At 34.4% G+C, this 16,045-nt stretch overlaps 1 protein-coding gene across 1 annotated transcript in view; it reads right to left on the reverse strand.

Annotated features, from left to right (window-relative positions):
* Positions 1–16,045, reverse strand: part of LOC137245097 (uncharacterized) — a 67,290-nt gene that overhangs the window by 21,504 nt on the left and 29,741 nt on the right. Inside the window, exon 2 of the mRNA XM_067775216.1 lies at positions 86–254. Coding sequence (XP_067631317.1) covers positions 86–254 — 169 coding nt within the window. The remainder of the gene's footprint in view (positions 1–85; positions 255–16,045) is intronic.

Genomic DNA, 16,045 nt, shown 5'->3' on the forward strand with positions numbered 1-16,045 from the left:
TGTGTGTGAAATTGGCATTAGGCTTTGAAAATATATTTATAGTAATTGAAGTATTGGTATTTCTAGAACTATTTTCTCTTATTACCATCCACACTGCCGCCCAAACCAGCACCGGCTCTCTGACCATGAGGGGTACCTGCCGAAGCACTTAGACCACCATGTGCTGCATCTCCCGTAAGTAGACCACCTAGTCCAGCTTCAGCATGATATCCACCAAAATTTACGCCAAATTTACCATCTTTATATGTTATGAACTGAAAAGAGGAAATAAAAATTTTATAAATTCGTATATTATGAGACATTTCTTAGCAACAATAATTATATAGAATGCCCTATGCTCGGATTGATTGATTATCGCTGAGTCCGCTGATAATACTACCCGCCACATTTATAATTAGCTAAAAGCTTTGAGTAGAATTGAATACGTTTTTCGCTAAGGCAAATCAAGTACCCTGGCAGTCAAAAACTTTTTCTCTAGCACTATCCATCGTAAGATCCTTTTAAGAGATTAATATTATTTTCATTACACCTAAAGTATCGTCAAATAACCAATTAAAATGGTAGAGTTAGAGGTAGATATTGAGTCAGAGGTAGAGGTGGACGTAGGAGAAGAGGTAGAGATAGAAGTTGAGGTAGAATAGGAGGTTTTGAATAGCGTAGAGGTAGCATACGGCATACTTGCAATGTCTAAAACTCCCTATGTACGTGTTAAAGAAAGAAACAAACATGCTTACTTCTCACACTAAACAAATCTGCAGCAAGAGTAATTACCGACATCATCACAAAATATTTGCAATTATATTAAAGCTCTCTATTGAAAAACAAAAAATTAAACAACTGAACTTAAACAACTTAACGCTTTTCAATTCCGCACATTGTGGAAACCGCTTTTGGATTCTAAACGACTAGCTGGCATAGTTGGTTTCAAGGTATGAGTCAGATTGCCTACATATCGTTTTAAATTCATATTTCTTCTGGCTGAGTATAATAAAATCTCACTACATCAACGAGGTTGAAACAATAAGCTCGTGCGAATTAAAGCAGACGGCGATGTTAATAACTTTTTTCGTTTGCTATCGACGGAATATTAGCGTGTTAGCTGTTTGTTGTAGGTTTATAATAGGTGTGTTATCGATGAGATACAGACGAGCTATCGATTTGTTATCGGTGCGTTATAAATTTGGTATAGATAGCAAAGTTTATAAATGGGTTATCGTTTTTTTAGTGACGATCTGTCGATTATTTATAAAAAAATTAATTATAAGTTATCAAAAAAATATAGATTTTTTCTATAGAAAACTTATCGGTTTGCTATCAAAAAGTTACCAATTTGGTATGGAAAAGTTATCGATTTCGTTTGCAGCGTTACCATTTTGTTATCAGCATATTATCGACGACTCATCGGCTTGTTATGAAACAAGTATCGAAAAAATTTCAATTTAAAATCGATGAAAAATCTAACTAGCAATATGTATTATTTCTAATTGCTGTTTTTATGTACGGGTCCCTTTTATCGATCTTATTTGGAATCCAAATCTATAAAAAAAATGTTGGTTGTAAAGATGAATATTCGGGCTACTAGCGAGCTTTGGGAAATTTTGCCGTAGTGCTTTTGTTTAATTATATTTTATTAAAATAATTTGTTAAAAATAAACAATTGTGAGCACACAAAGAAATCTATTTGTACTATGGCACTATTGTGAATATTTGATTAGAACTAACACTGCATTACCGGCAGTTGCTATAATACGCTAGATAGCAGCGCAAGCTGTAAGTTTTAATTGATTGATAGAACAGCTGATTTCTGTTGATATTTGATAATAGACTTTTTCATTGGTTGCGCAAGATGCGCACGGGTCCGGCTTGTAACCCACAATTTAATATGCCCTTAAAAGCTTTATAAGAAGCCGAGTACGCAACTGCAATTTTTTCATATATAAGCTCTACTATCATTTAAAACGGATGCACCTAGAAAAAAATGTTATCCAATTCTAAAAAGTTCGGCGATATTAAGTACTTTTTTGGTTTGTTGTCCATGAGTTATCGGCTTGCTATCGGCGGAAAATTAGCGTGTTATCTGTTTGTTGTAGCTTTATAATAGGTGTGTTATCGATGAGGTATAGACTAGTTATCGATTTGCTATCACTGCGTTAAAAATTTCTTATAGATAGCAAATATTATAATTGAGTTATCGATTTTTTAGTGACGAGCTATCGATTATTTATAAAAAAGTGACCGATATGTTGTCAAATTGGTATCGCTAAGTTATCAATATGTTATTACGGTGTTATCAAACAAATGTCGATTTTTCTATAGGAAACTTATCGGTTTGCTATCAAAACTTATCTACTTGTTGTGGAAAAGTTATCGATTTCTTATAGCAACGTTACCATTTTGTTATCAGCATGTTATCGACAACTCATCGGTTTGTTATGAAACAAATATCGATAAAACTTCAATATAAAATCGATGCCAAATCTACCTATAACACGGGTCAACACAAAATTTGACTTTGACTTCAAAGCATTAAATTTCAATTCTTTAGAGCGTAATTTGACGAATAAAAAAATATATGGCATGAAAATGTTTGCTTTCCTATTTAGGAAACCGCTTGAACGAAAATTTTTCAAAATCGGTGGTTGTAATTTTAATTGAAAATGAAATAATTAAAGTAAATATTTTTATTAAGTTTTAATATCGAAATAACTTACAAAAAGTGGAGAATGATTTAAAAATGCACACTTTTACTTTTTCTTTTATGTTCATAGGTTTTTTCCCTCAATAAACCTCAAATATAGTCTCCCATCGCGTTTTCTTTATATTGGCCTTGATAACGTTGTTCGAAGAAGAGCCTAAAAGCTCTGCTTTACTTTTTGGTAAATTTAAATCTCTAATAAAATCATTAAAATCTTCAGTAGTGATGAAATGATTGTTCTGGTGTCGGTAAAAACTCCTTATCGGCATTGCTTTTATAGGAACAAAGAGATGAACCACTTCTCGCCAATCATTTTTTCGGTTGCTGTGGTACTGGTCATGTCAGATCGTGTGCGACTGGAGCAGAAGAAGATTCAAGATCAGGATAATCGATAGGTTTTGTATTTTTACCTCTACGCCTTTTACACGGATTCACAATGCAGTCTTTAACGTGGTCTTTTGGTTCTGGACAGATTCTTGGTGTTGCAAATTTCATAGATCTTTTCTCACCCCGATACCAACCGAAAACATAGAAAGAGAAATCAATATGTCAACTTTATTTAATTTACTATTTAACTAAAATTTGCTTACCTTGCAAACATCGTTTACAATAGCTACAAGCAACATGTGGAGCCCATTGTAGGGTTCTTATTATTTTTATTTAACTTTATATTTTAGTTACTTTGAACTTTGTAATTTTAAAATCTTTTATCAATATTTTAATTTTCAATATTGATTATTCAATTATCAAAAATTTTCATTGTTTGAAGTTGGTAAAATAAAAGATATAAAAAGACCAAACTAAATATAATCCAAAATACGTTAAAAAAAAAAGAACTTTTAGTTATAACCTACAACTGGCGATCCTACCAGCCAACAAAATCAAAGTGTGTTTACAACGAAAGTGTAGACGCTTTTTGAAATATTACCAAATAAGCCACCAATTTATAAGTTCCCGTTATCTGTACACAATTTCTTGTATTTATCAGGAGTCGCTTCTACTCCTAATGCCTGTGTGATAAAAGAATATCATATTCACTAGTGTAAAATATCAAGAATAAACAAAACGAGTATTGCCGATAGATCAACTTTCGAATTTAGTGCATATCAACTCATGTATTAAAGCAAAATTGTGCGGTGCTGAATAAACATTAAACTTTAAACCAGTGCACTTAACTAAATAATCATAAACATTAAGACATATATATATCAGTGAATTAAACAAACGGTTTAAAATATAAAGATCAACAAAATACAAACTCAACGCATCACATAATCAATCAAACTTTATATGCAACAGCACTAAGCGCATTTAGTTTAACATAAATGAATCAACATTCAGCGATTAGTAATTCAACATAAATTCGACTTCGAAATCAAAATCACAAATAACGTTCGATATTTTAGGTATACAAGAGCTCAACCAGCCTTAATGACACTGACAACATCAACCGCCGTCCCTTTTTTTTTGTAAAGGCTTAAACGCATTGTAGCTACAACGTTAAGCTACGTTAATTACAAACAAAAAAAAAAAAAAAATCTACAGATCAAAATCAAATTTCATTTATGCGAAAATTATAAAGTTAAAGACAACGTAACATTTGTGTCTGCAGCGACAGTGTGGGAAGTAAACCAATTGATACGAATAACAACAACAAGTAACATCAACAATAATTAAAAGATATATGAAGAATTAACAGCGAATAGTAGCAAGAAAAATAACAAACATAAACAAAAACAAGAAGAAACCTAAGTCAGAACTATAACAACAAAGATAGATATAACAGGCAACAACAAATCAAAATAAGAAAGAAATGTTGATCTGTATCATATTATTCAAAACTATTTATATAAATTTTCATATATTTTAAATATTTATCTAAAATTAAAATTTAATACATTTTAAATAGTTGTAAACTCTCTCTTCAGGAGATTTAAAAGAATATTTTGCATTTAATAACGTTGAGTTTTAAACGTTATTTTAAAAATAAATTTTTGACAGTCCATTTCAATTAAGCTTCGCACGCCACCAAACGATAGAAACATTTCTACACCAACACATCGGGTTAACGATTCGCTTATTGATTTAGAAGGGGCTTCTTCGCAAAATGACCTAATAAATCCATATGCGAATCCTAACAATAACGAAATTTTTTCCACTTCAGTAAAACTTCCACAATTTTGGATCTAGTTGTTCGGAAGCGTGGTTTATACATGCTGAAACACAATTTAGTACCAAAAATATAGCACAAGAGAATACTAAATACGAACATATTATAACAGCACTTCCACAAGAAGTAATAGTAACAATTTTAGATTTTATCCAAAATCCTCTCCTCACTACCATGTTCAGTGAATTTGAAAATCTTTTGATAGAAAGACCTTCACTTAGTGAAAATTTAAAGCTAGACAAAATTTTAAGTGATTCAGAAATGGGTGATCGAAAGCCCTCTGAATTTTATAGGTCATTAATTTCGTTAGCTGGTTCAAATTTCAATGAAAATATTTTAAAGAAAATTTGGTTGAGAAAACTTCCCAAAAATTTAAATGTCATTTTGGCTAGCTCAAGTTGTGACAATATTAATGAGTTAACAAAATTAGCAGATAACATTTTTGAAGTTATGAATAAAAACGGAGTTTTCTCAGTAAATACAAATTCAGATACAAAAGTTCAAAATTCGGTTGTTGAAAATTTAGTTAGAACCACTTCTTTAATGTGTGAAAGTTTTCAGAAACTTTCTTTGGAGTTAGCAGAAATTAAAACAGAAGTGTATCGGAATCAATCTAGGTCGCGTTCTAATTGTAGGAATAATTTTAGAAATTCTTTTAGGCATCGTTCTAACTCACGTAGTAATCCAAATTGGTTGTGCAGATTCCACTACAAATTTGGAAGCAATGCCAGGAAGTGTGAACAACCGTGTTCGTATAACAAAAAAAAAAGATTCAACAAACTAAATTCTTCCGTTGTTGCAGCGACGAACAACGGAAATTTAGAATTTTCGACGCGTCGCTTATTTATTTTTGATAGAGAAAAGAAACAAAATTTTTTAATTGATAGTGGAGCAGAAATTTCGGTATTACAACAACCATATGAAGGACTTTACAAAATTGTGGAAAAAGACCAAAAATGTTTTAAACTTGAAATAGATAATAATATTAAAACTATTCCTTTTGATAGATTAAAACCTGCAATAATTGAAACAACAGACACAAACAACACCAAGAATTTACATAAAAAGAGAGTTACGTTCAATTTGTTTAATGATAAATTTTCTTGAAGGGGGAGTAATGTAGGGTTCTTATTATTTTTATTTAACTTTGTATTTTAGTTACTTTGAACATTTGTAATTGTAAAATGTTTTATCAATATTTTAATTTTCAATATTGATTATTCAATTATCAAGAATTTTCATTGTTTGAAGTTGGTAAAATAAAAGATATAAAAAGATCAAAATAAAATATAATCCAAAATACGTTAAAAAAAAGAATTTTTAATTATAACCTACACCCATGTCTTGTCTTGATTCCAAACAAGACAGCCAAAATATGCTTCGTAGGCTTCACAGAGGATGAGAGATGTATTTAATTCATATTTTATATCTCGAACTTTAATAAATTGTCCACATATATAACAAAAGGCATACGCTTCATATTTACACTTTCGCGACATATTAGGGTATTCTAGATTTGTACCAAACACCTAATCGTTGTTTAGTTATCACTCTAGCACCATGAGTATTGTTACTATAACTATTACGAAAGCAAACTTTATACCGAAGAAAGGATTTTCTTTTCGGTTTTTTTATAATAAAACAGAAAATCATGAAATAAACTTTGGGACAAAGAATAAAATTTTGTTTTGTAGAGTTGTGTAATACATACTTTAACAAGCGCTTAAAAACTTTATAACAAGCCGAGTACGCAACTGCAATTTATATACATATAAGCCCTACTATCATTAAAAATGGATGCATCTAGAAAGAAATGTTATCCAATTCTAAAAAGTTGATTACTTATTTACTAGAGATGTACGCCGCCGATAAACGCCGCCGCCGCCGCCGAATGTCAAAAATATCGGCGCGGCGCGTTACTATATTTTCCACTCGTTTAAGACTGTTTAGGCCATTTATTGTTCATGTCGAAAATTGGTCGGATATGATAAAGAGTGGTATCAACGGATGCGCATCACTGCCATTTATAAGAAACCAATTTGGAAATTTAACTTTTTCTAACTGTTCAAAAGTTATTTAAAAACAAGTAAGGAAGGCTAAGTTCGGGTGTAACCGAGCATTACATACTCAGTTGAGAGCTATGGAGACAAAGTAAGGGAAAATCACCATGTATGAAAATTAACCCAGGGTAACCCTGGAATGTGTTTGTATGACATGTGTATCAAATGGATGGTATTAAAGGGTATTTTAAGAGGGCCATGGTTCTATAGGTGGACGCCATTTAGGGATATCGCCATAAAGGTGGACCAGGGCTGACTCTAGAATTTGTTTGTACGATATGGGTATCAAATCAAAGGTGTTTATGAGTGTTTTAAAAAGGCGTGGGCCTTAGTTCTATAGGTGGACGCCTTTTCGAGATATCGCCATAAAGGTCGACCAGGGGTGACTCTAGAATGCGTTTGTACAATATGGGTATCAAACGAAAGGTGTTGATAAGTATTTTAAAAGGAAGCGGGCCTTAGTTCTATAGGTGGACGCCTTTTCGAGATATCGCCATAAAGGTGGACCAGGAGTGACTCTAGAATGCGTTTGTACAATATGGGTATCAAATGAAAGGTGTTAATGAGTATTTTAAAATGGAGTGGGCCTTTGTTCTATAGGTGGGATACCTTTTCGGGATATCGTTATAAAGGTGGACCAGGGTTGAATCTAGAATGCGTTGGTACAATATGGGTATCAAACGAAAGGTGATAATGGGTATTTTAAAATGGAGTGGGCCATAGTTCTATAGGTGGACGCCTTTTCGAGATATCGCCAAAAAGGTGGACCAGGGGTGACTCTATAATGTCTTTGTACGATATGGGTATCAAATTAAAGGTATTAATGAGGGTTTTAAAAGGGATTGACCCTCAGTTGTATATGTGAAGGCGTTTTCGAGATATCGACCAAGATGTGGGCCAGGGTGACCCAGACCATTATCTGTCGGGTACCGCTAATTTATTTATATATGTAATACCACGAACAGTATTCCTGCCAAGATTCCAAGGGCTTTTGATCTCGCCCTGCAGAACTTTTTCATTTTCTTCTACTTAATATGGTAGGTGTCACAACCATTTTACAAAGTTTTTTTCTAAAGTTATATTTTGCGTCAATAAACCAATCCAATCACCATGCTTCATCCCTTTTTTCGTATTTGGTATAGAATTATGGCATTTTTTTCATTTTTCGTAATTTTCGATATCGAAAAATGGGCGTGGTCATAGGGGGATTTCGACCATTTTTTATACCAATACAAAGTGAGTTCAGATAATTACGTGAACTTAGTTTAGTAAAGATATATCGATTTTTGCTCAAGTTATCGTGTTAACGGCCGAGCGGAAGGACAGACGGCCGACTGTGTATAAAAACTGGCCGTGGCTTCAACCGATTTCGCCCTTTTTCACAGAAAACCGTTATCGTCCTAGAAGCTAACCTCCTACCAAATTTCACAAGGATTGGGAAATTTTTTGTTCGACTTATGGCATTAAAAGTATCCTAGACAAATTAAATGAAAAAGGGCGTAGCCACGCCCATTTTGAAAATTTCTTTTATTTTTGTATTTTGTTGCACCATATCATTACTGGAGCTGAATGTTGACATAATTTACTTATGTACTGTAAAGATATTAACTTTTTTTTTTAAATTTGACTTAAAAAATTTTTTTTAAGTGGGCGTGGCCGTTCTCTGATTTTGATAATTTTTATTAAGCATACATATAGAAATAGCAGTAACGTTCCTGCCAAATTTCATCATTATATCTTCAACGACTGGCAAATTACAGCTTGCAAAACTTCTAAATTACCTTCTTTTAAAAGTGGGCGGTGCCACGCCCATTGTCCAAAGTTTTACAAATTTTCTCTTCTGCGTCATAAGTTCAACTCACCTACCAAGTTTGATCGCTTTATCCGTCTTTGGTAATGAATTATCGCACTTTTTCGATTTTTCGAAATTTTTGATATCCAAAAAGTGGGCGCGGTTATAGTCCGATATCGTTAATTTTAAATAGCGATCTGAGATGAGTGCCCAAGAACCTAAAAACCAAATTTCATCAAGATACCTCAAAATTTACTCAAGTTATCGTGTTAACGGGCGGACGGACTGACGGATGGACGGAGATGGCTCAATCAACTTTTTTTTCGATACTGATGATTTTAATATATGGAAGTCTATATCTATCTCGATTCCTTTATACCTGTACAACCAACCGTTATCCAATCAAAGTTAATATACGCTGTGAGCTGTGCTCAGCTGAGTATAAAAACAGGCACTTTCAAAGTCAACGTAACACGGACTTTCCATCACCCAATTCACCAAGTTATTAAAACAAAACACTAAAAGCAAAGTTATATAATAAATTTATATGCTCACTTTGCATTTTTTTTTTTTTTTCAAAAAATTAATAATGAACAATGAATTCAAATAAAATGACCCAAGGAGAATATATTTTTTCAAATTGTCCTATAGTTGTAAAAAAAGCAGATTACCCAAAAAAGGTGCCGAACTTTTAAAAAATTTTATATTGCGATTGGCTAAAAAAAAAGCGAAATCAATGATGCAAAATCCTTTAGTAGGTTCTAGGGGCACAAACACTCCTTTGAAATGATTCTTACCTCATACATAAGTTGAGGATATATGTACGTATGAGAAGGGTTTGAAAAATCACTTGGCCTTATACTCAAACATCTGTTGTTTAAGTGCGAAACTATACAATAGCGTCTGAAATGTTAATTTTGATTTTCACATTTCATCCTTCAACACCCAAGTCTCCCGGTTTGGCATTTCCTAAAGTTTGCGGCCCTATCAAAAACTAGTCCCTTGGAGTGAAACAAATTGGCTATAGCCTCTCAACCAAGTTTAAACAAAACCTACACGTTACGACTCCTTTTATATGAATGCAAATATATTTACCAGGCGAGGCTTTGTCCTTCTCAAGAATACTCAAAGTGGTGAAGCAAAAGCTTTCTCGAGACAGTCGAACTAATGACCATGTGTCCTACTACCCTAACGTAGTGGACAGTGGAACTAGTCTGAAAACTGAAGCTATGCGGTCATCCATAAAGAAGCTCTTATATCATAAGGCCGGAAAACAGCAGTTAACGCCTTTCAACTTAAAATCGGTCGACTTTAATTCTAAAATATCGTTTTGATTTAACGAAGACTATTGGATTCAATGTTGTGAGCACAAACATCTGCAAACTTTGGTCTACATTTAAAAAATTTTATCCAGGGTCCTTGTAACGTTTTAGTTGTGTAGATACGCCGAGGATTATACGATTTTCACCCATAAGTTACGCAATGATATCCACTTAGACTGCTTATTATTTCCACGGCGGCATCCTTAGCCGAATAATCACTCCCTAACGTATTAGAGTTAACACCTGGCGAAACTACGCTTTGCGCGAGATATACAGACAAAGGTATAACCATTTTATGTATCTCAATTTCTTTTCAGCAGACTCAGCAGTACCAATTCCAAAGACCGGGGTTAGGTTCGAAGCCTCTCTGCAGTAAGTGAACGAGGGACAATCTCTCCGCAAAGAGCTACTCCTGAACATTTTTGAACGATCTGCGAGTTTTTGAGGCAAACACCCCGGATCTTTCCGAAATGGCCAAAACGTTAATTTCCTTAAATACATACAAACAAAGCCTTTCCTAAATATTATTTTTTTAAATAGAAAAATCAAGCTTTTTAAAGTAAGAACACCGGCATACGGCGGCGCACCGCCCACTCCGCCACCGCCGATAAAATGATCGGCGTAAACCTCTATTACTTATTTAATGAACCGTTTGAATGATTTTGAAAGTTTAATAGTTGCTCAGATTTATAGAACCATGCTCGTCTCGTATAAGTTTAAGAAGTGAGAATAATGAAAGAAATGTGTAAGGCTTCAAAGGTAAACACATCTATAAAACAAAGTGAAAATATTCAAACAAACTAGCAGCATAAGAAACACCAAAACTATGAGAAAAATTATAAGACGTGTAAAAGTAGTTATAAGTAAGTCTCATAACAGTTGTTGGGGTAAAACGTCTTTATTACACAGAATGTGTTGCAGTTGTGCCTAAGTCAACAGTATTACGGTTTAAGGTGTGCAGCCATTTGTACGTAACGCCTACTGCGTTTACCCAAGGTCACATTAACGTTTGAAGCTTTCCTTTTTTGCTTTGTGCCATATAAATGTTATATCCAAATCTTTGTTCTTCCTGCTCTTACAAACTTTTTTCCCTTTGCGGTTATACTCGTAAATATGTAGTAAAAGTTGCGGTGCTTTTGTGCCCTAACTTGCCAGCACTTCGAGTTACAAAGCACACAAACGGTACTTACTCTCAACGCAAACTCGCGGTTTGTAATGTGACATTTCTCCTTGGACCTACTGTTGACGTTTCCTGCCACTTGCCAATGTTGAGGTTGTGCGCAAAAAAAAAAATTGCGGAAGGAGAAAAGCAACGAAAATAATATGAGGAATACGAAGTAGCTACTGAGAATCAAAGTACGTCATGTTGTGCTAACTATGGAATTAAATGCGAAGAAAAGTAACAAAGAAGGCGGAATAATATGATTACTGGGTATTAAAGAAGTAGGAGTTAAAAAAGTAGGTGATGAGTGGGCTGCTTTGGCACTTTCAAAGTGTGCTCAAGTGTGTCTAAATGCTCTTGTGTCAATTTAGTGTACATGAAGATATGGCAAGTGGAACGTATGTATGTTTGAGTGGTTTCTTTCCTATTGTGCGCTCTTGCCGATCCTGCGACAAATGGTTTTAACAAATGGTTGCAGGTCTTGCCCTTTGCTGCTTTGTTACAATGTCATATGGGCGCTTTACGCTTTCGTTTTTTCCTTTTTGTGGGAGTAAACTGATTTTTATCTTAACTTATTTTGAAATTAGCATTTTGCTGAGCCACCAAGCCGCGCAACTAGTACTCATGTGAAAATCTGTGAATGTGTGTTTTTGGCATAATAGTGGCTATTTTTTATAAGAATGTGTGTTTTTGATAGAGGGTGTGGACTAATAAAAATAAAATACCCAGTTGTACTAGTGGCGTATTAGTTGTCAACAAATAAAGTGTTGCAGCCAGCTTACAATGTGAACAGAAGCGACTGCTGAATCTGAAGCTGCCAAACGAGCGGACGACTAATGTCCATATTTGTGGAGTGGTGCCAACCTGGTTTCCATCTTTCATAACATTGTTAATCAAAACAAGCAGCGGGCTTCCGGACCAATCTGTAGCAAATGCTATCAAATATGAAACATATACATATAGAATTCCATACTCTGGCCACAAGAAAACTAGCGCTGCCAAAACAACGACAATGTTAACGAAAGATTTCGAAATCTATAATGAATAAATGTTCTAGGCGCGGAAATCGTAGCCTTGTCAACCTTTTGATGATGACGTTCAAGTGACAAGGGATCAACTTTATTTTAACTCGTTCTAGCTAAAGCATGGCGAATTGAAGTAAAGTTTGAATTTTTACTAATATTTTTAGTCTTGAATTAAGATTATTATTGGTATAGAATAAATAAGTGTATTTATTTGGCAAATAAGGAAAACGAACCGTTAAGAAATAAGCAAAGCAATTATAATGCTCGTTGCAATACGATACCAGGATAATACTTGTTGTTGTAGCAGTGCTTCGCCGCATTCAATAGGCAAATTGCCATCAATATCCTATAACGGGAGTTCAAGCAAACTTACAGTTTAAACAGCGGTGGATGAGAGAGGAAGGTGTATTATAGGCGCTGGTTCCACACTGCAATTGAAATGATGGCTTGTGTCATGTGAGGACACGTTACAAGCAGGACATACAATATGAATGTCGGGATTGATTCTACACAGGTAAGGGATTAACCTGTTACAATATACAGATCGAAGTTGAGTTAGAGTGACGCGCGTTTCTCTGGGGAGGTTGTTTTCTTCTATTGCGGATTTAGGGTGTATTACTTTAGGAAATGGGTTCGCCAGGCAATTTCTAGCTAAGAGTTTCGACCCGTTTTGGTGGATTTTTTTGAGGACCTTATTTTTCATACGTGTTATCAAGTGCCGTATATCCTCATAATATTTGCGGAGATGACTTCGTATGTCTCTTTAAGGCGGGACATCTTCAATCAGATTGGGATGCTGAAGTTTCTGTGTAATCAGCAGAAACTGTCTGTTCAGCATTTCATTTCTATACCCTACGGGGAGTACTCTCGTCCCACTGTGTAAATGGTGATCTGGGGACATAAGGACACAACACGTAGCAGTTGTGGAAGCGGTGTTTTGACAGGCCTGTTGCTTTGTAAGTGGCAATGAGCGTCTCTTAATCTTTACGTAAACTGCCGGCAGGAGATTTGAGGATTTTATCACGCCTCTGGTACAATTGCGGCTGCATGCTCACCAAAATGTAGATCCTGAACGAACGTCACACCCAGTGTTTTAAGATGTAAGACAGTCGGTAGCATCGATGTGGATGTCCGATATGGTCGAAATTAGTTTTGTGTATGTTATGAATAAGGTTGGATGGGGCGAAGCACTGCTACAGCAGCAACATACCGATACTTTCGCCATTCGTTGTCGATACGGACAGAAAGTCTACATGTTGCTTCTAGTACGATTCAATCCTTTTGCCGTGCCAGTGGAAATATCAGTGAGAAAGGCTATGGAAAGAACGCATGTTCACAGTCGAAGCTCTTGAAAGCTAGAGTCAGTTTTTTTTGTAGATAGCTAATTATCAAACATATATATGTTAAATAGGAAAAAAAAAAACCCGCCTTGTCGATTTTCGATCTAAAGAAAATCTAGAAACTATCGAAATAGTACTTATTTGGTACTTTAGGTCTAGCTCTGAATCAGGAATTTTACCACTAGTTACTGAGTTCTCTACAGGACACATACAAATAAACGCACGCATTCCATTTATTTTGTTGTAATTCTCAGGTTTAGTATCAAAAACATATAGCGCCAGAAGTAGAAATGTCAAAGCAGCTAAAATAATACTTAATTTCCTTCCACCACCTACATGGTTCCGCCATGATGAAAAAGATTTAATGATTTGGGTAAACAAATATGAGTTGGATAACGGAAATGGAAGAAATCGATAAGAACCAGGCATGCTTAACGAACGAAACGATATCATTTCGTTATGATAATCAACGTTAATAAACGAAACGAAGTCACTTCGTTTCGTTTATTAACGTTAAGATCGTCAAATTAACGTTAATTTGGCGTTCTTAACGTTAATAAACGAAACGAAATGACTTCGTTTCGTTTATTAACGTTGATTATCGTAACGAAATGATATCGTTTCGTTCGTTAAGCATGCCTGATAAGAACTCTTACAAATACAGAAATCCACAAACCAATATTTGTGCTAATTTAAAAAACGATAAATATCAATCCGAATAGACAGGATATTAAACAAGTTTTAAGATTCATTAATAAGTTTTTTTCGAAAACAAGTTGATATCAATTGATACAAACCCAGAAAAGCAGACAAACCATTGTTCGATAGAAACCCAAAAAAATGTTTAATCTCGACTTAACTACAAAAAATTTATGAAATATGTATGAATTTAGAAGTTAAGAAAGATTTGCAATCCTCGATAACAAGACACAAATATCAAAAAGTTGATAGCATTTATTTTTAATCGATTGAACTAACTTTTTTTTACCGAAATTCGCTATCGCTATTTTATCGATGCTCAGCTGTTGCTGCTAAAAACGTAGAAAAATAAAAACAATTTGTTTAATGGCATTTACCGTGAAGCCAGTTTTATCGATTTTAATTTCTTCGATAATATAGCGTTGCCTTTTTTATACTAAATTGATAAAAACTGTTAATTTTCGAAATAAGTCGATACATTTTTGATCACACTAATATCACTTCGATAAATAATTAATAACAAACCGATAAGTCATCAAAAAAAATCGATAACTTTTGAATAGCCTTTGTGGTCTTTCCTCCTCCCTTATACGTATATATATCGTCGATATTTTTTCTGCTTTCCTCATTTTCAATTAGGTGATTCGGGCATATCAAATCTACCATGTACACTAGACGGGGTCGATTTATTAACCGATATCGCGCCATCGATTTTTCGATAGAATCTGGGCTCGGAAAAAAAGTTCCATACCCAAAAAAAAAAATAATTTTCGAGCCTGTGAAATTTAATTTTTTTGACTTTGATTTTTAAGGTTTTTTTCATGACCTACTGAAAAAATTTTCATTTGATTGTAAAATTTTCATGTATACGTGATGTATATTGGAACGATTTTCCGTCATCCCTTGTCAAATTTGGTTTTGAGACAAACCGGTTTCGGCGTTGTGCCATCATCAGTGTCGATTTTCGTTCTGATCTGTTGTTGTCCTGTATTTATAGTTCGTAGGTACATGAGCAGGTATTGTCATATTGATGCTTGTGTATATTTAGTTATGTGTATGTGTTGTGTGTTAATTCAGCACCGAGGGTGGTTTACTAATCTATTGGTGTGGCTGACTGGGGTAGGTAAAAATCCGTGATTTTAGTCGTTTGACCTTGTTTGTTGTTTTGGTGTGTTAATTGTTTTGTGTTTATTTGCTGTTGTGTGTTTGTCTGTTGTACCTGTGTGATTACTTTGTTTCTTGTAAACAAGTCTTAAATGTTCGAATATTGTGTCAGAAATTGTGTTTACCTGTTCGTTTATTATTCTACCGTCGAATCTTTTCTGTTTGTAGATTTCCATGTTTTCGAGTTCGTTGAGACGTCGGCCTTTTGCTTGTATGTGAAGAACCCTAAATGTTTTATTGATGTTTGCTGGGAAACATTTATACTCGACCATGTGATTCGCGAAGTTAGACTCGCGTATAATGTTGGGATTCCGTATTTTTTGTTGTAATCTCTAATATATTCTGTGAACCTCGTTCTTATTTTCCGTCCTCTTTGTCCTATGTAACTATGCTGGCATCCGCGCGTAAGCTTGCATACGCCGTGGCTGCTAAACGGATCCTTTGAGTTGGTGTTAATTCTTAGTTTTCGCCCTAGACTGTTCGATGTTTTGAATGCTGTGTTAATGTTGTCAATGATCGCATTCAAAACCAATTTCCTGGTGAAGTGACGAAATATAAATCGATCGACATAGTCACAGATGAAGATAAAATTGTGAATTATCCAAATTAATTTCTA

This window comes from Eurosta solidaginis, chromosome 3 (assembly GCF_040869045.1).
Source record: "Eurosta solidaginis isolate ZX-2024a chromosome 3, ASM4086904v1, whole genome shotgun sequence".
NCBI lineage: Eukaryota > Metazoa > Arthropoda > Insecta > Diptera > Tephritidae > Eurosta > Eurosta solidaginis.